Source organism: Mauremys mutica, chromosome 3 (genome assembly GCF_020497125.1).
Source record: "Mauremys mutica isolate MM-2020 ecotype Southern chromosome 3, ASM2049712v1, whole genome shotgun sequence".
In the NCBI taxonomy this organism is placed as follows: Eukaryota; Metazoa; Chordata; order Testudines; family Geoemydidae; genus Mauremys; species Mauremys mutica.
The window spans coordinates 163,719,885-163,743,745 of record NC_059074.1 but is presented as its reverse complement, the minus strand read 5'-3'; the positions used below and the strand labels follow the sequence as shown (position 1 = coordinate 163,743,745).

The 23,861-nt window shown below is 40.1% G+C and overlaps 1 protein-coding gene across 1 annotated transcript in view; it reads right to left on the bottom strand.

Annotated features, from left to right (window-relative positions):
• Positions 1-23,861, bottom strand: part of USH2A (usherin) — a 624,012-nt gene that overhangs the window by 520,225 nt on the left and 79,926 nt on the right. Inside the window, exons 5-10 of the mRNA XM_045011456.1 lie at positions 22,730-22,865; positions 21,388-21,451; positions 17,865-18,159; positions 16,205-16,389; positions 12,672-12,893; positions 11,235-11,328 (exon numbers count right to left, since the gene is read on the bottom strand). Coding sequence (XP_044867391.1) covers positions 11,235-11,328; positions 12,672-12,893; positions 16,205-16,389; positions 17,865-18,159; positions 21,388-21,451; positions 22,730-22,865 — 996 coding nt within the window. The remainder of the gene's footprint in view (positions 1-11,234; positions 11,329-12,671; positions 12,894-16,204; positions 16,390-17,864; positions 18,160-21,387; positions 21,452-22,729; positions 22,866-23,861) is intronic.

Here is a 23,861-nt window from a genome sequence, read left to right as displayed (position 1 = left end):
ATGATCCAGGTGGAAGACCTTCCAATTGGTCCAACTTGTCACATATATGCTGCAGCTGTCGACCCTGGCGCTCCATCTCCTTATAGAAGGCATCAGACTGAGTAAACTGAGGAAACGTAGTCAAATCGGGATATGGGTTCGATGGCACATGTTCCACCCGAGCCTCTTCTGTCCCCCCGCAATCGTGGCACCCCCAGGCCCCGTGGACACGGCATGGCTTTGGAGGGGGTGCATACGGCAAGGCTGTCTCCATAGGCTCGGGCGTATCGGGGGGTAATGGGACCGTAGCAGGATCAATCATGTCGGGGCCGATAGCCACATTGGAGGGTAGTGGGGCCGTAGCAGGGGCAACATCATCCATAGGGTAGGGGTTGGAAGCCAAAGGTATCACCGTGTCCTCACCACCGAAAAACTCTCTGGCTCCAACCGGCAACACAGAAGGCATTCCGGGCGTTGGGCGGCAAAGCTCAGAAAGGGCCGCCTGCACTCCTGCCTCGGCCGCGAGAGTTTCTACTATCTCCTTCGCCTTATTCCATACTGGACTCAGGGAGAAGGCCTCCTTATCGCCCCGAGCCACCGACTTCCAAAGCTCGGAGCCTAGCCGCTCCCAAACAGTTTTATCAAAAATTGTACTTGGTTGAACAGAAAGTCCCCTTCTCCGTCCCCACCGCAGCAGACGGGATAACTTATCAGAGGGGAGCTTCTCTCCCTGCCGCTCCGCGATGCGCATCAAATATTCATGCACCGTCCTTTCTTCCGCTGATGCAGCGGTTCCCATGTTAGCTGCTCACCTCTGGGCTGGGGTGTGCCTCCCTTTTCAGACGCCCTGCGGCTTGCCGCTCGACACTGAGCTCAGGTGCGCCCCTCTTTTCGGACGCCCTGCGGCTCCTAACCGCTCGACACTGAACTCAGGTGCGCCCTTCTTTTCGGACGCCCTGCGGCCGCCGCTCAACACTGAGCTCAGGTGCGCCCCTCTTTTCGGACGCCCTGCGGCTCCTAGCCGCTCGACACTGAGACTCAGGTGCGCCTCCTTTTCTTCTTTTCAGTTCAGGCCACCAACACTGTCCTCATTCAATCACGTCGGGGTCACCATTTGTTGCATCGCAGAGGAGCAGGGACAGAGTCTGACAACCCATGTGATCATAAGCAGAGAGTACTTTATTCATTTCCAGCATGCTCTTTATACTCTTAAAGCAGGCAAGCAAGCAGTTGCTAATTGGTTAACAAATTTAACACACCCGCAGCTGTAACTTCATAGAACTAGCCAAGGCCAACTTCTCAAAACAAAGCTCAAAGCCTAATTAACCCATCCTAAAAACCTAAACATCTTAGCTTCCCACACTACCAACTGCCAAGCTAGCAAAATATTCTCAACAGGGACCAACCCACGTACTAGCATGGATAGGAGCCTCTTAAATTAACTGTCCGGTCAGCCCCCATTTTTTTTTACTTCTGCAAAAGATAACTCTGACAAGTGCAACTTTAATTGCCATTTGACTTAGATCTCACATGGATTTTCATCATCCTTGCAAAGTGAAGCGTATTACTGTTGGATGAGCCTTTTAGACAGAGCATTAACCCTTTCACAACTCCCCTAGTGAATGATCATCTGGGCAACATGTCTTCAGGTATTAGAGATAGCAACAAGTTCTTTCAATATTTCAGTGAATTCTTGTACACAGATTACTTTAGAAGTCTATGATCTTTCATTTGTGAAATTACAGTGGTTTTCCAAGCATGAATTCATGGACAAACCCATAACTTCCAGAGACATGTCAAGCTTGTAAGGCTCCTGACCATATGGCTTTCTATTTGCTGTTATCCCAAACTCTACTCAATCATTTCCAGCTATGTTTCTGAAATGACTGGCTTCCTCCCAGATTTATCCCTGATGCCCCAACTACAGTACACTATTTATTGGATAGCCTGAGATAAAAAGACACTTATTAATTGAACTAACTAGTACATACTATACTAAAAGCTGTAACAGTTCAGACACAAATCATTAATTAGACATCTAAAAATATACTAATCCAAACTGGCTTTATTAATAGTAGATTCTCCTGTAACAGTATAAAATGGCTTACTGATCTGATTAATGGTAATCAACAGCACAGCACCCTCTTTTAATTTAATGGGCACTGAAGACAGAAGAGGTGTTCGAATTGATTGTTTAAGTTGAAAACTCTAAAGCCCTCGGCCCTCTATGTTGTAATCAATAACTGATTCTCAACTTGCACCCAAAAAACCTCCAAGGCATGCACAGTATCTCAGAATCCAGGGCATGCACATCTCTCAGAAACAGAAGGGGAAAAACATCTATCTAATGTTCAACTGTGACCAATTCAAGGGAGTCTCTGTGTGTGGCAAGGTAAAGCTAAAGTGATCAAGGGCCACGTTTTTTCATGGACAGTTCCAGTTTTTCATATGATGTTCTGCTGATCCAAAAATTTCTTTGGACATAAGATTACTCATGTTTGTGAAGCTACCCACATATGTAAATGTTTGAAAGATCAGGACTTCATTCTCTGCACCTCAGTTTCTACTTTAAATTGAGAGTACTTCTAACCTACATGATAGAGACGTTGTAAAAATTAGTTAACACCGGTTCATACAGCAATTTGAAAATAGGTGTTCTATGAAGTAAATTATTACTTTTCATATGGTAATTGATGATCCTTCCAGTGGCTCAGAAGAATTTTAAAATTCTTCCAGGAAAGATTTTTTGGTTTTTCTTTCTCAGATGTAGATATTTGTTTCGTCTACAGAATCTGCTGGGTCTACATGTGGAAATCACTCATAAGGAAGCATTCCCTGCTCTGAATTTCACATCAAAATGGGTCTTCAACCCAAACAAAACTCTCCAAAAAGGGAAAAAAAAAATTGTGTCTGGAAACTCAACTTAGACCAATCCATTTCAGATAAGGACTAGATGCAAGTGATTTGTTTAATGACAATTTCCATCTGTAATAAATTATTTGATTTTTAATGTCTTTTGTTGCTTTAGAGTGCGACATCCATCCAGATGTATGTGCCAGATATGCTCAACTTTAGCTGTACCAAGTATAAATGTGGCAAAGGCACACTATGCTATATGTTAGGAGTTTGTCAAAGGATCTCAGATTTCTGTTCCAAGGTACTCAACAAAAATCATTAAATTTTCATATATTCCCTTACTTGTGGTCCTTGAGTTACTACTACTATTTTGTGTTGCAAGCTTAAGCCTCAGTCACCTTGTTTGCAGTGCTATTTGTTCTCACAAAACTTATGCCTGTAAAACAAATTATGGATACACATGAATAGTTCATCCTACAGCTACTTGATTTATATCCAAAGCACAATAATTAGATAGAGGTGTAACAAGATCTAAACACCTCTTTTTGTGGGTTCAAAAATACAGATGTAATTTGTGCCCGCAAAAGAGTGAAAATTTACCCAGAAATACAGTAAAAGCTTTGTTATCTGGCATGTTGGGGGAATGGGGGTTGCCAGTTAGTCAAAAATTCCAGTTAACTAAAGTTATACTTAACAATGGAATACCAATTTCTAAAGAATTAGAATACAATTAAATGAACAACAGGTACTCACCAATCCAGTAGTAGTACTGCACTGCAGAGTGGCTGGTTTCTTGAAGCACTTAAGTGTATACAGGTAAAGTTTTCTATACAGTAGGTTATCTTATAACACTACATATCACTATGGCCAGCGCATGGCATATACCCAGATCACTAAGAATACACTTAACACTAAAACTATACTGAACATAATTTAATCTTTCTTTGATGATTCAGAAGGCACGTCAGAATCTTGCAGTGCCTCAGGGTCATCATTATCAACATCAATTATCATTGTAGATGTAGAAGGTGTAGGAGATTGGGCTGAATCTGTAATGACCCTATGACACACCCTGGAAGCTGCTTTTTTGAATAAATCCCTGATATTAGCTTGCTTACTTGTCTTCTGCCTGTTTTGCATAAAAGTGGAGGGCAGAATGTGCAATTGCATAACCTCCTGTGAAGTATAACATGGCTGCCTTTCTGCAAATTTAACTATTGTATCAAAAGCTGAAGCAGCCTTTCCTCAAGTTATTTTGTCTTCTTCACTAAAATCATCTTCTTCACTGTCTTTATCAGTGTCCTTTGATTTTTCAGGATTCAAAACATTCTCTATTATTTCTGTATCAGTAACAGTATGTGTCACTTCAACCTCCTTGTCCGCTTCAACCCACTCTTCTATCTCACTTTCAGGAAGTTTGTTGATTGGGTTTGAAGGAGTATCAACCATTTCAAGAATTTGTGCTAATGTATTTTTTCTAACTCTTATTTTAAAGCCTTCAGATTCATCTTCATCAGAAGACACTTTTGCAAACGTAACACTAGGCCACAATTTTGTCCAAGCTCTCCTTAATATTTCACTTTTAACAGAATTTCAGGCACAACCAACATTAAAAATTGCATCTTTCATGTTATAACGAGATTGAAAGTCCTGTATAGTGCCTTCATGATTGGACGGCTTTCTCAAGAAATCTCTTCTGTAATAACCTTTCATGTTCTGGATCAGAGGTGGGCAAACTACGGCCTACGGGCCAGATCCGGCCCACGGGACTGTCCTGCTCGGCCTGTGAGCTCCCGGCCGGGGAGCTCCCTTGCAGCCACACCGCCGTGCGGGCAGCGCTCTGGGGGGCAGGGTTGCGTGCTATTGCCGAGCAGTGCAGCAGCGTGTCTGGCTCTGGCCGGATGGTGTGGCAGCCAGACATGCTGCTCTGAACAGCATGGTAAGGGGGCCAGGGGGTTGGATAAGGGCTGGGGGAGCCCGGGGGGCAGTCAGGGGACAGAGAGCAGTGGGATGGGGCAGAGGTTCTGGGGAGCAGGGGGTTGGATAAGCGTGGGAGTCCCGGGGGGGCCTGTCAGAGGGCGGGGATGTGGATAGGGGACAGGGAACGGGGGGGTTCGATAGGCGTGGGGTCCCAGGGGGGCCTGTCAAGGGGCGGGTGTTTGGATAGGGGTCAGAGCAGTCAGGGGACTGGGAGCAGAGAGGTTGGATGGGGGTGGGGTCCTGGGGGTGGTTAGGGGCGGGGGGTCCCGGGAAGGGGTGGTTAGGGGACAAGGAGCAAAGGGGGCTGGATGGGTCGGGGGTTCTGAGGGGGACAGTCTGGGGTGGGAAGTGGGAGGGGTCGGATAGGGGGTGGGGGCCAGGGTGTTTGGGGAGGCACAGCCTTCCCTACTTGGCCCTCTATACAGTAATCCCAATGTGGCCCTTGGGCCAAAAAGTTTGCTCACCCCTGTTCTGGATGATGCCCTGGTCCAAAGGTTGAATCAATGAAGTAACATTGGCAGGCAGGAAGATAGTAAAAATATTACCAGACACTAACTCTGTTGAGCTCTATGATTGTCTAGCAACAGAATAGCTTTGTTATCTTCAGGCAAGCCTATTTTTCTAAAATGTTCTTTCACTACAGGTACAAAAACATGATGAAATCAATCATAAAAAAATTGTCCATCCATGAATTACCTTGCACTTTGTAAACAACCGGTTTTGAAAGCTCTAGGACGATTATATTTTCCAATCACCAAAAGTTTTATTTTATGCAAGCCTTCAGCATTAACGCACAAGAACAGTCAGTCTGCCTTTATTCTGCTTAAAACCAGCAGCAATAGATTCACTTGCACCTACTAGGGCAGAATTTGGCCAGCATTGCCAAAATAGGCCAGTTTCATCAATTTGTTCAGGGGACAGATCATATTCAGCAATTAAATTTCTAAAAAATTCACAATATTTTTCTGCAGCTTCAAGGTCAGCCAATTTTTGTTCACTGGATACATCTAGTTTTCTAATGCTATGACGAAGTTTAAAACATGAAAGCCATCCATCAGAAAATGCACATGGATCAGTCAATTGCATTTGCTTATAAAAATCTTTCGCCTTTTCAGTGAGTTAGCGATAGGGGCACCCTCCGATCATTTCAATGAAAACCATTCATATAAAACACTGTCTAGCTGCTCTAATACGCTGCTGTTCAACAGTTTTATTTGACTAACAACTACCAAAAAATTTGAGCAATTTTCCTTTTTGATCCTTGATGTCGTATATCGTGGATGAGCCAACATTGTACTGTTGCATCAAAACATTCCTATTCTTGTCATTTTCAAGACATGTACAACTATCTATTTTCTGTTTTAATGTCAGCACAACTCGGTTACACTTCTCTTCTTTGCTTTTTGCTGGTATTTTGGATGCCATAATGGTCTGGTGGTATTGATATTTAACAATAAACACAGAACAATACACCAATTAATAAACCGACTGATCACAATGGCGGATACAAACAGAACAGTATTTGGCTCTTCTCGGCTAAATCGAGCGTAGTCCGACTGCTCTCGGAAATTCTCAGGTCCTGAATAGCTTCAGCATCAGTCCTGGCTATTAGATTGAAGATTTGTATTGAGATATCAGAAATGCCGGTTTCTAGAGCTTTCCGGTTGATAAAGTCCTGGATAACACAGCTTTTATTGCATTATGTTGGGTCTGCATGGAGGGATTTAATACAAAGAGAAGACATCTACCTGTGGAATTAATCCTGACACCCGTACAAAGAGTACATGAGTTTTGGGCAGGAGTTAGCTGCAGAGCTAATCCTCTTCCACAAGCCACAGAACTTTCTGCAACCACTGCTGCAGTCTCAAGGTTATAGCAGCTTCTGCAGCCCCTCTGCTGAATTCAACACAGTTATGATGGCGTAAAACCTGAATGAAAGGAGTATCATATCTACCATCTTAACACTAACTCTACAGCTATGACCTAATTTTTATTTTCAACCAATGGTAGTATCAAATACAGGACTAGTAAAGTTTTCATACTCAGGTATTATATCCACCATTATGTTCCAAGTAAACCACACAGAGGAAAAACACCCTCTTGGTTCCAGCCACTAGAGTACGGATACCTGAGATGGTCAAAAACAGAGGTGGATTTTGGTTTTGCATTACATCAGTTGTGTGTTTTGCCTTACAAACTCAAAACCTTGAGCCATTTGGATCTCGTTAATCTAAATTCCCCATGAAAATCAGGGAAGGGAATAATGAGTTGCAAATAACCAATTCTATTTTGGTTCATCTTTAGTAGATATTGATATTGCTGTTAAAGAATTAAAAAATATAATTAAACAACCCCACTTATTTTTCTCTGAGTGAATTTGGTTAATTTAAACCACAATGCACTCAAGCCAATTCAAAAAATGTGACACCCACTGAAACGGTCCATTAACAATGACAAAAGTTATCTGATAAGGCAGTTATACCATTAATATGTATTTGGTTTGTTTTCACAAGGTATTGCAGGTCTTGCTAGAGTGCTTGGTGAACTTCCAGATCTTATTAAATATTTATAATTAATCCTTACAAAGTCACATTTCACAATGCTTGTTCTAATTAAAGGGACACTGTCAACTTGAATTTTTTTTAAAATGACTACTTTAGAAACTTCAGTTTTCTGATAGACTACCATTTAAATAGTAGAGACTAATATTTTTAATTACTGTAAAAAATGGTTACAAGACTCTCTGTTCCTCGGTTTATATTTAGAAGGATCTGTGGTGTGATCATGAGAGCAAAACAACAAATGTACTCAGGCTAAACCTCTCACCCCACCCCAACCTTTTCTCCCTCTGCTTCTTGCTGCCCATTCAGTTTCATCTTTGCTTGTTGCTGTTACTGTCAAACTTTCCAGGCCCAGGGGAAGCTTGTCCACCATTGTACACAAGATGTGACAAAAACCAAAAATCATGAACACAAAAATGCAGTAGGACTCTTCCTTTAGAATAAATAGCTCTTTCTATAAGACCAGTTTATTAATTCTTTATTTTTTAGGTTAATTTTCAACAATAAAACTGCAGGGAACACCACATTTGTGTAGAAATGAGATAACTTTGGGACTGAAATGAGTAACATCCCTTGCATTTTGGAGGTATGTGTACAAGCAAAAAAAGTGCAACTGATTATACAGAGTGCTGCCAAATGCACAGTGTAAATGAAATGAAAAAGAATTAAAAAAAAGCTAATACCTTCCAATTAAAGTTATTTAAGGGATTACTTATAGTATAGTAGTTTGGGATTTTTGGAAAGAAATGTGATTTCCAAGCTGACAATGTCCCTGTAATACTATATGTATGGCAATGTACCTGTTTCTGTATTAACCTAAAAAAACAGGCAAGCCCACACACACCCAGCCCACTAATTTTTCAGAGTTTGGATTTGTAAAAGTAGCAAAGAGTCCTGTGGCACCTTATAGACTAACAGATGTATTGGAGCATGAGCTTTCGTGGGTGAATACCCACTTGGTCGGATGCATCATATTCATCCACGAAAGCTCATGCTCCAATACGTCTGTTACTCTACAAGGTGCCACAGGACTCTCTGCTGCTATCACTATATTAGAATTTAGATGATTTTGATAGGGCTGTAGGCTATCTCAAAGAAAGGGCTAATGCAAGTGCTTATCATAGATGAGTGATTTCATCATGTGGCAGAGAAAGGATAAAGTTCTTACCCCTGAGTCACAAAGTATGCTGGCAATGTGCTTATTATGATATGAGCTACCCTAAGGCTAGCTTTACGGAAACTCAGTGATAAAAAAGGATATAGTGGGTTTCAATTAACACCACTTTAAGTTATTGAAGAAGTTTACAGATATGATTCAAATCAAAAGGAGAAACATTAAGCACACACAGCTATGAGGGGGAAATAACATTTACAATTTTTGGTGAAGGAAAGAGTTTGGCAGGGTACTTGTCAGCTTTCTAATTTTGCTACAGCAATTGATGTTAGAAAGTTGGATGTCTAAATGACTGAGCCATACACAAATTATTTGTGTATGTCAGTGTTGAGCACAAAATGATACAGGGCTATATCCCTTATGGTGCTAAAGATGAGACTGTTCATTCATAAAGCTCCTCACTAAGGAATGGGAGCTGAGAAAACTCTCCCACTTCCTCAACCAAATAGGACCTCTCTCCTACTTAGCCCTCTCCCTCTACAAGGCCAGTCAGACATCCCCCACTGAGCAGCCCAAGAGCCTTACATTATCTGCCTACTCCCCACAGCCACCAGCCCTCTCCCCGCACACAGAGCTACTGTCAGTTCTCCCTGCACCCAGCTCCCAGAGCAGCCCACCTCTCCTGCACGATCCAGGCTTGAGGGAAAGCTCAGGAACAGATTCCTGAAACCCAACCCAAATCCAACAGAACACAACTACAGGTGTTGGAATTGGGTCGAATCAAGAATGAAAACAACCTGACACTCTCGGGCTTGGGTCAGGTAGTCTCTATTCAACTTCTTCTGCCCATGGGATTGGCACAGCAGTGACTGCTTTTCCCGCTCCTACTGGCCACCACCACCTCACTAAGCAGGGTGTGCAGCAGGGTGAGCTTGCCAACAAGTTGCAGTGCCTCTCATTCTGCAACACACACAGCACAATGAGGCAGCCAGCAGCAAGAGTGGGGCACATGGTTGCCACGTCACCAACCCCACATGGAGGAGACATCCAGAGATGGATTTTGGGCATGGGAACCCAGAAGGCCCCACCAGGCCAAGACCTAACAAGGCAGTGGCAGCAGTACTGACACAGGTTCATGGGAAACAGGTTGTTCTACAATGAGCAATGCTGGGCCAGGAGAACGGGGGAGCAGCTGGTAGGCCAGGGAATAATTATCCCTCAGGGACTCTGCAGAGAAAACAAAATGAAGTCTGAGCCAGCAGCTAGACCTTTGCAACCCAACCCAATACCAACAGGACCCCACTACAGGTGCTGGGCTCAGGTCAGATTGAGTCTAGTCTGAAAACAAGCCAACATGCTTGGGTCAGGTTCAGACTGGCTGTAATCTAGGTGGGTTTGGACCGGGCTTTAAAATTAGGCCCAAGCAGACTTTTCGTCAGGAACAGAGAGCCATAAACTCTCAATGGAGAAGGTGAAGACTCGAAGGACTGGTTTCTAGAGAAAGGAAAATCACTGGCTCCTCCCCAAGAGTCTTGAGCTACTACATTCCCAACTCCTGGACCAGGCAGGCCTGCCAACAGTCCCAGAGTCCAGAAAGCACAAGGTGACAAAGTAATCTTCACCTCTCTTTCCTCCACCCGCTTCCTGCATCCAGCATGGGAACAGGGGAACTTAGAATTGAGGCCTTTTCTCATGCTAGTTTATTTAATTTACACATCTGGTTCAGCCAAAGCAGAACTGTCTACTGAATATTCAATAAAGTATTTATTATAGTTTGTATATAACAGATGGCTCTGCTTTTGCTGAGTCACATATGAAAAAATCCTGTAAGAATGCCAAATGATACACCTTTTTCTTATTCCATCTGCCCAGGCTCCCCCAGGGAAGTCAACTTTGCAGTTTCATATAGCTTGCACATGGCTGGAGAAGAAAACTGAAAATATATTAGAAGGGGCATTATTCTGTATCCTCCTCCCCAATTTCCCCTTTTCAATAAAGGTATTCTTTCTGGGTATTCCAATGCCAAGAACACTGGGAAATTATCAGGGGTTAAGTTTGCCAAATGGCTGCATTAAAATTCACAAAAGCCCTGTTTACTGAACATTATTATTAATGGTGAGAAGAACATGGTAGAATTGAGGACATTCTGGAATATATCCAGATCTTTTTTTTTTAAATAATATATATATTTTTATATATATTAGTGCTTTACTTCTGGTTCCAATAGAAACATAACAGATTTATCCTAAATTCCAATTTTTAAAAAAAAATGTGGAAAATATTCAAAAGTGCAATATTAACCCTGATCTCTTACTAGAACAATAGTCCATTGCAGTTAGAGAGAAAGAGATGCATCAAAAATATCTAAATGTCATATGTGACTGTAAAAATATGAGCAGATTAACATTTTCAACTAGCCTCTAAAAAGGCCAGTGCTTAGATTCTGTTCTTCGATTCATTTCAATTATAGGCCGGAGAGCATATCTAAGCAGTAAGCCTACACTGGCAAGTATAGTCTCAGCTTTCTGTTAATTTATACTTCGAACCCAAACACCCCTGAACTTTGAGGATGAATTTTTTTTGTAATCCATATCTGGATCTAAAGCCAAATTTTTCAACTTTTCCCTATCAAAACACGGGATCCAAAAAAGCTCCAAGTTTTCAGGGATTGAAACCCCCCTCCAAATTTTGTTTTAGATCCGATCCACGCTTAGATATAATACATGCAGGATGGTAGGACTTACATTATCTCCTTGTGTGTAGCTGTCCTTAGAGCAGAGGCATCTATATGGCTTAGTACTTGTGTCACAATGATCAGCATGGCCATGACAATTACACCTACAAACAAAATCAGCTATTAAAGAAAATACACAACATGCATTATTTGAGAGACATCTCTCCACTATTTTTACACTGTCATGAAGGTAATTTTCTGCTTTGTTAAGAATAAACCAAGTCCCAGAAAATACCATTCTTAAGTGTAGTAACCATTAGATGTCTTGTCCATTCAACATTTATAAATGTCAAGTAAATGCAGCTTTCCAGGGGAGTAAATTGACAGGACCGTTTCTAGACCAACTATTAAATTATCAAGTGTGCATTACGTGCTTTCATTACATACTATGCAGATACAAGGCCTTAATTATTTACTAAAGCTAGCACCTATCTTGTCAATATTAACCCTTTGATCTTATAACTTGGTCATAATATCTTAAAGATCTTTCATGTATTGAACTTAAACACACAGGGCCCATTTTGCCCTCAATTTAAAAAAAATTACTCCCACTGAAGTCAAGTCCTCCTATGAAAGTCAATAGGTAATACACCCAAGTAACTGAGGGCAGAACTGAGTCTGCAGTCTATTCTTTTTGAGGTATGAAATAGTCTCGTAGCTCTGCAGTAGAAAGGACTGTGCATGTATAAAGTCACCGACATAGTGACTGTTTAACTGAAATAGAAATCACAATACATCTAAATAAACAGTCAACATTTTACAAATTAGGAAAATTAATTTAATATAAAGGTGAATGTGACCTCTGTTATCTCCCAAAATGAGATCACATCTTTCAAAATATAAATTCAGATATAATACTTGTTCGCAAAAATCAGCACCATATACTTCTTTGGAGACTATTTCACTCTTAAATTTGCATATTATTTACAGGGCATAATTAGTCCTTTAGCAAGATTGCATACTTAACATACATATTAAAACTGTCAGTCACAGATAATACAACACTTTCAGAACAGCTTCCTTTTTAAAGGAAAAACTGTGGCAAAAACAAAGAATGTAGATCTTTATTAAGACCATTACATTTGCCATGTCTGGAAATGTGTAATAAAACTTAGAAGACCTACAAAAGCAAAGCATAAGACAGGATTTCAGTTATAAGCCCCTATTTAGAAGAGTTTGTAACTCCAAGAAAAAAACCCTTTTGGCATATTTGTAAAAGTCATTAATTATTTTAAATATGCATTTGGATAAATGTTCAGAAAATATGTTTAATGGCATGTGGGACCTGATCCAATACCATGGGCCAGATACTTTGCACAGTCAAAGTAAAACCAGAGAAAAGCCATTGACTTCAAGGTGGCTAATGATTTAATCACACATCTTCCTCAAATTTTCAATTGTTCAGAAGTTTCTTTAACTGAAAAAAAGACATTCTGATAACTCCTACCTTCCACTGATTGTAATTTCATCAACTCCGTAGTATCTGTGCCTGAAGTTAACCCAAGGCTCAGTTGTATGATACTGGCCAAGAAGATGAATCCTCACTTGCGTAGCTTTTACAAACTCTTGGAGAGATGGAGTATTGTAGAAGTCATTGTAACCAGGCCGACGATTCGGTTCAGGCGTAAGAATGCTGAAAGTAACGTTTCCACGGGAGTAGGGAGTAAATCTGTTTTTAAAAAAAGATGACAAAACTGAAAAACATATTTTACAGGTTATCTATTCTTCATGTTTTCACAGAGGACATTAATTAAGTGAGCACAACTTTATTTATGGCTTCTAATGGACAAATACTGATGAAAATGGAAACCACACACCGAACTCAAATAAAAGATATACACGGGTATATGTTGTATGTCTGTTTTCCCCAAACTGCCACTTTGTGGTCCAAAATATAAATTTTCATTTTAAATAAAAAGCCTCTAGCCCTTATCGGTGCAAAGAAAACCTTGAAAATGAATACAGCAATGTTTTCCGCAGTTTGCAGAGGGCCTGAAACAGTGGCTCAGAGGTGTAAACTGGTCTTGTTACTATAAGGTATTAACTCAAATGGTCAGTGGTGATAATTTAAGTGCCCACATTAATAACTCTTTCCCAGCTGATCAAGGTATGTAAAAACAGAGGCATCAATCACACTATGAAGACCTATACAAACTACTGAGACATTTCATTTGGGTGGCACAGGTGGGTGGCACAGGTGGGTGGCACTTGGTAGAGTACTACACAACTTCTTTCCCTCTCCCAAATCAAGAAAAATGCAAGCACATGGCGCTTAGTGAAACCCAGCAGGGCCCAATGGGAGTTGAAGCCAACGAGCCCAGCTGAATATTTGAGCTTCAACAACGGAGGACATAGCCAAGCAAAGCCCTACACAGCGTGCCTATTCACCACCAGCTATAAGCAGCATCTCATTTTGGCTTCTTTAACTGGCAGAGTTTGGCAAGTAGACAGGGCCTATGGAGAAGAACCACTGCTTTTTCCGCTACCCAAATTTGGACTCTCTAAAATCTATGCACCCAAAAGCAGAACTTGGCACTTGATAAATGAAATTCCCATGCATTGTTTTTTCCTCCAGAAAACTGCTGGGCTGTTTGAAACTTAGAAGCTCTTGCTAGGAATCTTTGTAAACAGTTCCCAGTTTAAGCCCCTACCCTGCAATGAAATCCTCTGCTAGTGCAGACCCTTGAGTCTCAGTGGGGGTCCCACTGACTTCGCTGAACCCTTACACAAATCAGGGGCCTATGCTACAGCATCAGAACCTCAGCTTTTCAACAGAAAATGGCTGGAGGGCCACAAACTGATCTCCAAGCAACCCATTATCACTCATTTCTTGTAACTGTCTCTATGATTCTTGCTCCCCATCCATTTTTTCTAGCACAGATCCCCTTTTCGTTTGGTCATCAGTGATGAGGCTCCAAGTGTGTATAATTGCAAGTTGGTACACATCACAAATTAATATGTCATCAGAAATAGCACCAAGTGACCAGAGAATGGGTTTAGATGATCAATATCCAAAGAAATACTAGAATAGAATATATCTATATAGTTTCACTGAGAAGTTTAGTATTAGAGCTATATGGTATTTTCTCCAAAGGAGTCAGTGGGTGTTTTCCTGTCCTTAAAAAGAATACATAACATAGTAACCAATTTTTCTCTTCCACATAATGTCTGCTTGACTATATGGAATATACATTGGTCTTTAGAGGGCTTTTCAGAGGGTTTTGGGTTTTTTTTAAATGAAGTGTACTGTACATCAGTCATACACAACATTATGCACTTTTATCAAATAGGCAATGTAGTTGAAGGGAAAAATAGTACTACATTATAAAACATTTATGGCAGCAGTTCATACACTGGCTTTTTTTTTTAAGAAGATAAACTAATTATGTTTTAATTGGGCTTGGCAGATTTTTTTTTTGTAATTTTACTAGATAATATCAGTTTATTTTAAGCATTTTCTCAAATTTTTATCAGTTTAAATTTTGCAGCTGTCCAAAATTATGAGTTTAAGCATTTACTATTTTTTGTACAGTTGTGGGAAATTATAGGATGTGAGGCAGAAAGTTATTTACTGACCGTAGACACTGAGATTGAAAAAGTTAAAGCTTTATAAACCATTAAAACCCAAACTGTCACTATCACATGCCAAAATATAGATAAATATAAAATATAGTAAATGTCCTTAAATCAACTAGTCATAACTATTTTTGCTATTCATTTGCTAATCCATTGGTAACAAGTCTATTCAAAAAAGTCTAAATCAGTGATTTTTACTCTAGTAAGTTCTCAACCTGCATTCTTCTTAGTTTGCCTATCTGTAAATTTCTATGATCATCGTTAGGACTATTCCTTGTCAGTTTGTGTATACACAGTTAAAAAAAAACAAAAAAAGCACACCACCTTGACATATTCCAATAAAAATCTAATCCTTCCAACCCTAGTTTTAATGTTGGACAAGGCATTTTATAGCTAGTTTAAATGATCAAAACTCTTTTCTTTGCTTACATAATGAATTGGCTTTCTCCATTCCCCGCCCCCACTGAATAGCAACAATGCTCAATAGTCATTGTTAAAAACTGACTCAATTCAAGTGACCACATGCTGCTTCCCCTAGAATCCTGAACTCTTAGAGCCCAGAGAAAGATGATCACACTTTAAATACCTCAGCGAGGTGGCAAATGTGAAACAGAAAAGGCCTACAGCACCTGGTACTGTATTCCCAGATTGTTTTCCAGCCAACTACTAACCAGGCCTCACACTGACTAGCATCTGAAATCAGGCAAGTGCTAGTGCATTATGACAGGTATAGCTATATGCAGAATCAGTTTACTTTTTAATTTGCACAAGGCAGTCAGTGAAACAGGGGACTGGCAATATGTTTCTGAGAGGGCATCCCCAAACAGAATGTGTTCTTGCCTTTAAAGGCTAAAAGTATTAGAAAATGAATTTGTACCTTATTTCTTGAATGGTTTCTCACATCCACTATAATTCTAAAGAGCTGACTTTGTCCTCACTTTTGCCCTCACTGATTTTTGTCCATCACTACAAAAGCATCTAAGTTCCAACACAAGATCTGACACTCTCAGAAGTCATCTGTGATATTTTTTAGATTAACTGGATGCTCAAAATCAGTTAAACTAGCACCCTTCTCTATCCCTCTTATCAGTGTGCCTCAATTTCTTTACTAAGTGATAATAATCCCATAAAATATGAATTACCAAATTTCAATATTCTCACTCCATAAGAACATGGAAATCAATTGTGTCAGGTGCTTGAATGTTTGAAATCTGATAAAAATGACAGATGACCTTTTGGTGATCTCCAAGGAAAGGTTAAATTTGGGATCTTTTATGTACTTGGCAGCCCATAATAAATGAGCATATCAAAAATCAAGATTCTATCTCAATGGGAACATGGAAATGAATCGTGTCAGACACCTGTTAAAAGCATCTGTACGATATAGATAATATCTATTCATACCTAGGAAGCTGGAGACAGTTGACAGAGTCTGGATTTTCTAGAGAGCCATTGTTATCCATTCCAAAAATACTGCAATTTCTAGCAAAATACTGCCAATCTTCCCAGTTTAAATCATTTGTCTTTTTCCTTTGAATTCTCATTGCTTCCGGCTGTGGACTATAGAACTGAAGGATAATATAGAACACCTACAAATGAACAACAAAATACAGAACTGAAATTAGAATAGCTTGAGCTACATACCAACATGAATACAAATAATAAATTTCTGTATCCACATGTAGTAATATAAAAAACTTATTTCACAGCATTCACCGTATATATGCATTTTGAATAAACAACAAGTAGATGTCACACATGAGAAATATCTAAGATATTTCTCCCCTTCTCCAAGACAGGTTTAAGAGCTAAAGTAAACTTCCTTGTTAAACCTGCTCTTTTTATACTGCTCCTTGGTAGGCAGTGGAATCATTCCATGACAATTCTTCTTCATTACTTTTTGAGGTCTATTTGAAATTAGTACCTCGTTGTATGGCAAGTCCATGCTCTGTGATATTACCAACCTTTTGGCCACAAGAAAAAGGGATACTTATGTATTGCCAAACAGGTGGTGGATAGTTTTCTGGTTTTAAGACCACCCAATTTATCATTTTTTCCTGACTTCGGCCTGGAACTATTTCAAATATCTGTGACATAGAAGGAAGTTTCCTCCACCACACTCTTGTATGGACATTTGTGATAAGCACTCCCACATGTATACTCCTAATCAATTGAGTCTTAATATTTCACAGATATCTAAATTGGCTTTTAAATAGAGAACAAATTCTTACAAACTACGCCAAAAATCTATCCTCATATTCTTCTCTTCTGCTACCCCAAACATGCAAACTCAATTGGGAATAAACAAAAAAGTGAACGATGATAAGTTTTATAAACATTAGACCTTGGGCTTGATTCACCTCTGCATATAAGGGGCACAAACTGAAATGTCTGCTCTCATGGAAGCAGTTTCATCAGAGGGTCTATTCATCCCCAGGGCAGGCCACTGTAGAGAAGCACCAAACTCCAAGCAGGACTCCACAGAACCCAGGCTGGTGGAAATGTTAGTTGGCCTGTCTGTGTCCACCCAAACCAGTCCATCCCCTTTGTGGGCTTCACAAGCCAACTTCAAGTCCCTGATGAAGCAGAGATTTAACATGATTTTGTACTGTTGCACACACTTGAGCAGACTTTTTTTTACTGCACCTATCTTCCAGTGGCTGAAGGCATGAAATCAGTCCCTTGTGTTTTAATAGAAATTACGGTTAAAAATTACAGCAGTGAAGTAACTTAAAAATGCATGTTTTGTTCATGAACATAGAAGTTGTCATACTGGAGCTGAACATTAGTTCATCTACTCCATTACACTGCCTCTGAAACTAGCCAAGATCTGATGTATCAGAGATAATCCAGAAACCAGAAACTCAGGAGGAAATTTCTTCCAGGCCACCAAAGTGACTGTTGATAGCTCAAAGTAAGAGGTTTGAACTTGCTTAAAATTGAAAACTGGTGTACTTTAAGCCTCCTCCTAGCTTTCATTTAATAAAAATCAGGAAGCATCAACTACATTCCATTCTCATGCCCCACTAACAAATAAACAGGAAAAACATAGCCTTCTCATTACCTGATACTGTCCATTTTGTAAATCCATTGTGATAGTAACGCCATGGTCCAGATGTGCAGTGTCAATGAACAGAGATGAAATCCAGGAGGTCCCAATATCATTATCGTTGATATAACACAGGGAATGGGCTTCTGGGTTCAGCCTAAGCACTCGGTCGTTAGTTGTGTCATCTGCACCATTAGGGATGCAATACCTCTGCACCAAAGGGTGTACCCGGGGGTGACTGCCTGGGCAACGGCATTCTGACTGGGTGTGCAGGTGAGGAAATTCCCTGGAGAATACCTCCAAAATGTCTCTGTCACAGCATAAAAAAGTAAATAGGTACATGGGTAAAAGGGAAAGATGAGTGAAATTATGTGCATCTATGATTACAGATTAAATATCAGCCCTAGCCTTAACCGCCATCATAAACCACCACACTAAATGTGATTAGAACACCACCATTAATAGTTCTCTTTTATTACATCATGCCCGACTCTGATCACCAATCCAAATACTTTCCTTAAAACACATTATAGCATTGACATCGTGTCTATAGTAGCTGCATTGACATCGTGTCTATAGTAGCTGTATCAACAAATCCACTTGAGTGTTAGTACCTGAATTTTCTGAAAAACATCCAATTATGCAGACAAATTTGCACCCTCAAATAACTATGAGTGCAGAAAAAAAGTGTTTATTGAGAATTTTGGCCTTGATATCTTAAGTGTCCACTAACTATGTGTGCCTCTCTTTGTGGTTATCCAATTAGACACGGACTTCAAAGGACATTGACCACATAGAGTTCCCATTGACTTATTTGGCAGATGAAATCAGGCTCTAGTTCTCAGGTAGATTACCCAAAAGTTTGAGGCACCCAAAATTAGTGGATACTTCTGAATATCTGAGTATTTAATCAAATGATATGCCAGTTATCATAGAATCAGAGAAGATTAGGATTGGAAGAGACCTCAGGAGTTTCATCTAGTCCAATCTAGCTCAAAGAAGGACCAACACCAACTAAATCATACCAGCCAAGGCTTTGTCAAGCCAAACCTTAAAAATCTCTAAGGATGGAGATTCCACCACCTCCCTAGGTAACGCATTCTGGTGCTTCACCATCCTCCTAGTGAAATAGTTTTTCCTAATATCCAACCTAGACCTCCCACACTGTAACCTGAGACCACTGCTTCTTGTTCTGTCATCTGCCACCACTGAGAACAGCCTAGCTCCATCCTCTTTGGAACCCCCCTTCATGTAGTTGAAGGCTGCTATCAAATCCCCCCTCATTCTTCTCTTCTGCAGACTAAATAACCCCAGTTCCCTCAGCCTCTCCTCATAAGTCATGGGTCCAGCCCCCTAATCATTTTAATTGCCCTCTGCTGGACTCTCTCCAATTTGTCCACATTCTTTCTATAGTAGGGGGCCAAAAACTGGACACAAAACTCCAGACGTGCCCTCACCAGTGCTGAATAGAGGGGAATAATCACTTCGCTCAATCTGCTGGCAATGCTTATACTAATGCAACCCAATATGCCATTATCCTTCTTGGCAACAAGGGCACACTGTTGACTTATATCCAGCTTCTCTTCCACAGTAATCCCCAGGTCATTTTCTTCAGAACTGTCACTTAGCCAGTTGGTCCCCAGCCTGTAGCAGTGCATGGGATTCTTCTGTCCTAAGTGCAGGACTCTGCACTTGTCCTTGTTGAACTCATGAAATTTCTTTTGGCCCAATCCTCCAATTTGTCTACGTCACTCTGGACCCTATCTCTACCTTCCAGTGTACCTACCTCCCTCTTCAGCTTATTGTCATCCACGAACTTGCTAAGGGTGCAAATCCATCCCATCATCCAGATCATTAATGAAGATGTTGAAAAAAACCAGCCCTAGGACTGACCCCGGGGCACTCCGCTTGATACCGGCTGCCAACTAGACATTGACCACTACTTGTTGAGCCCGATGATCTAGCCAGCTTTCTGTCCACCCTGTAGTCCATTCATCCAATCCATACTACTTTAAACTTGCTGGCAAGACTACTGTGGGAGACCGTATCAAAAGCTTTACTGAAGTCATGGTATATCACGTCCACCACTATCTATCATCTGCATCTGCAGTTAATTCCGGGCATGGTATTTTGGGCTCATTTGTTTTTGGCCACTATACCCACAAAATTGGATGCTGGGTTAAGGATCTTTTAAAATCAGATAAACAGTTTAGAATATGATATATTTGGCTGAATTAATCTAATTTTTATTTCATGGGGAAACAGCAAGGATTTCCTTGAGAGAATATATAGCCAATGTGATTATGACAGTGTACAGATATGTCTGTATTGAATTATGAATTCATTTTCTCGTATGCCTTGCACCCATGTCTATTCTTGCCTAAGGGCAGCCTATTGTAATGTATTTCCAGATGGCTGACTTTCCAAATAAGACGATTGATACCTCATTGCAGGACAATCACTGAGAAGTCATCCAGATTGCAATCTGGGGCCATCAACTTTGACTGTGCCCCAACTGTTGGCTCACCCGCATGGAGTAATAGACTTTTTACTGAGGGCCTGCATGGAGGTGGAACATACATGGTTGAGAATTTCCCAGTGAAACACATGGCAGAGACAGAGGTCTCCTTCATAGCCAAGTACTGCTCTGGACAAGGAGACAGACCATCCCCACATGCAAGGAGGACTTTCAGGAGAGTGAGAGCAGAAGGGTCTCTGTCTAGTCTGGAATACTAACAAACCTCAGACTCACAAGAAGGGGCAAGATCAAACCAGGGGATTGTGCTCTAATGATTTTGGTTTTCAAAGATTGTAACTCTTGAGGGCTTCAACAGCAAAGTTTCTGTAGGTAAGAAATGTTTTTGCTAAACCTGCTTTCCTTGCTTACCTGCCACTTTGTCCCCAGAGGAGTTAAATTAGAAGCCTGGAGTACCCATAGCTCTGGGGAGTGTCTATAAGCGTCTGAGGTTGCTTGGAAAGTCTCAGACACTGAGTTCAGGGTCTAGAATGGTTGAGTGGTGCCAAATGTCCCAGGAAAGCATCTCAGACCAGCGGTCTGAGCCTGGGAGTGTACAGACCCAGAGACAAAAAAGGGATTAGACTCTACCCTGACCCTGTTGGCTTGGGAGCACGTGAGACACAGCAATGGGGTCTACTCACCACAAACTGGGTAACTGTACAGTGGAGTACTGGGCCAGGTTGCAACAATGACAACATATAAACACGAAGGATTTCACAGTATGACTATCTAGTATTAGAAGTCACTGTATATATTTTAAAAACATCTGAAAAGCACAATTATATCTAACATTCCACCCATGACTGATCTCGCCTCAAAGCCTGTTTGATACGAACAGTCCTGTTGAATCCATTCCCAGTAAACTATGACCACAAAAGTAACAATCTTTTAAGGAAAATATCAAAAAAAGCCCTATATTTTTGGGAACAAATTTACCATTATGTATTCTGCCTCTCTCTCATCATACTCCTAGGTTTTACCAAGAACAACAGGGTTTTTGGTTTGGTTTGGTTTTTTTACCTGTTTGTAAGTGCCACTTGGTACAATCGAAAATCTTGCATTCTTCCAACAAATTGCTCTAAACCTATGAAAATATAATATAAATAAATAATCTAATTCCATCAACCAGAAGGCAACTCTGCACTGCATGAGAGCACCTTTATTCATCACACAGTGATCTCTCTTGCACAATTACCTCCCCTGAATGAAACCATCTTGGATGTGGACAAAACTATAGAGGGCAGTGACTTAAATTTTTGATAAAAAGAATGATTTATAATAACTTTATAGGAACATTTTGTACCTCTCTCTTTTCTGATTAGAGAGGTGGCACAGGGACCGGCTCATTAGACAGAAGTAATGAGCCAGTCTATGTGCCACCTCTAATTAGAGAACAGATACAGTAGGTACAACTGTACCTATCAATTTATAAAATAAAGATAAAAGGTATTTAAAATATTCCTTTCCTTTATACAGTCATTTGGTTGATAGTATTTAAAAGTTAGAATGACAACAGAGACATTTCTAGATATTTTAAGAGTTTTTAAAAGTAGGATGGAAAATTACTTTTCTGGTTGCCCAATAACAAAATAATTCTGTTTAAGACAGACACAGATATATTTAGGAGTTAGTTCTAAATTACAATATGTTCTTGATCAGTGGTACCTTTTTTGTCCACAGAGCCAATTCATCATCATACAGAATCGAAGAGAGACACAAACTAACAGTACCCGGATTTTGCACTGTTCATACAATGATGTTGAATTTGTCTAATTCTGAATGTAGACTGATGTACAGCTCTATAAATCATGATGTAGTCTGAAAGGAAGGACTGGTAGCAGTAGTAAGTTATCATCTATGTGAATCAGTCATTGGTGAAGGCTGAGGAACCCCACACTTTGCAAGCAGCTTTCATGAGTATTTGATAGAAAGCAGAGGAATATTAGGTAACAGGAAACTTGAGTTCTCTTCCCGGCTCAGGAAAGGAAAGTTGTCTAATTGCTACAAACAGTTCAGATAAGTACACAGATTCGGCATATTTATTCTGTGGGAGATGCTGGCCGTGTTAGATACCTGGTTTCTAGAACATGCTGAAAAATCTACCTGGCTGTGATAATCTCCATGACCTATTATGCCATCATCCAGACACCTCTGTCTCGGTGCCAAGTTTCTGAGGAATGCCATTTACTAATGGGCATTTTTTGTTGCATGGAGCCATGTGCCTAGCTTTATGTACCTTTTCAGTATGCATTACATCACTGAAAATTAGCTTGCAGAGCTACATACCATGGTTTTAGACACACATCAAACATATAATACTTTGAATGCTGAGCATACAGTGCTAAAATACAGCAGAACTTACCACTGAAACTTTGCCCAATTTGCAGTGCACCGTCAGCAGCAAGGTCTGCAATTGGTCCGCCAAGTATTCTTGAATCAAAAGCAGTGTTGTCATCCTCCAAACCATCTACAAAGAAACTGATTTTGGTGTGGTGAACCTTCAAAGATATATATAAAGAGGCAAATACAGGTTCATTAGAAATAATCATTTTGAATTTTGTACTAATTGCATCTATTATTGATTAACCATTTTGAACTAAGTAAGGGAGTTTTTTTACTTTATTGATGTCTTTTAAATCCTCTGGCCCGTTTTCCATATTTATTAACTAATCTTCCCACTAGTAATCTAGGTAACAAAAATGTCAGATACATAGATTAGAAAAGTATCATAATGGTCAAAACAAGCAAAAAGCTATACTGAATTAATATTAAGGGGTCTGTCTGACTTGAACCAACACACAACCAAGGAAATGCAGAGTCAACTTTATCACTCCATTCCCAATTTTACTTTAATACCTAGGTATTTCTTCATTTTAAGATTAGGGCTTCACACACCATAATCCTATTAGTATTTTTCCTTGATGGGGAGGACATTTCAACACATCTTTCTCACAGTACTGAGGGTATCATTCCTTCACTGTGCAGAACAGTAATTAAAATAATGACTACTTCCCACATTACATACAAGGATCTTAAAGCACTTTACAAACATTAACTAATTATGTGACACATTTGTGATATATCATCCTCCTTTTAAAGATGCATAAAAAGAGGCCCAATGAATTTAAATTACTAGCCAATGGTCAAAACACAAAGTGGTAGAGGTGGTGCATAGATTTCAAGAGTCCTTTGTGCTAACCATGAGAAAACCCTGAATTTAAAACTATAATTTACTTTTTTATTTTTTACCATCTACAATTTAAAGTAAACAGAAGAAGTTGCATTAATGTGTTAAGGTTGTATGCTGGAAAAAAATAGGTCTGACAAGAACACAAGAGCACAGAGGTGCCTAACTGGGCATTCATGGGGATCAAACCCAGACCTGAGCCAGAATCTGGTACATAGTTTAAAAAGTTTACTTTATTGTAGGGCTGTCAATTAATCGCAGTTAACTCACGCGATTAACTCAAAAAAATTAATCGCGATTAATCGCA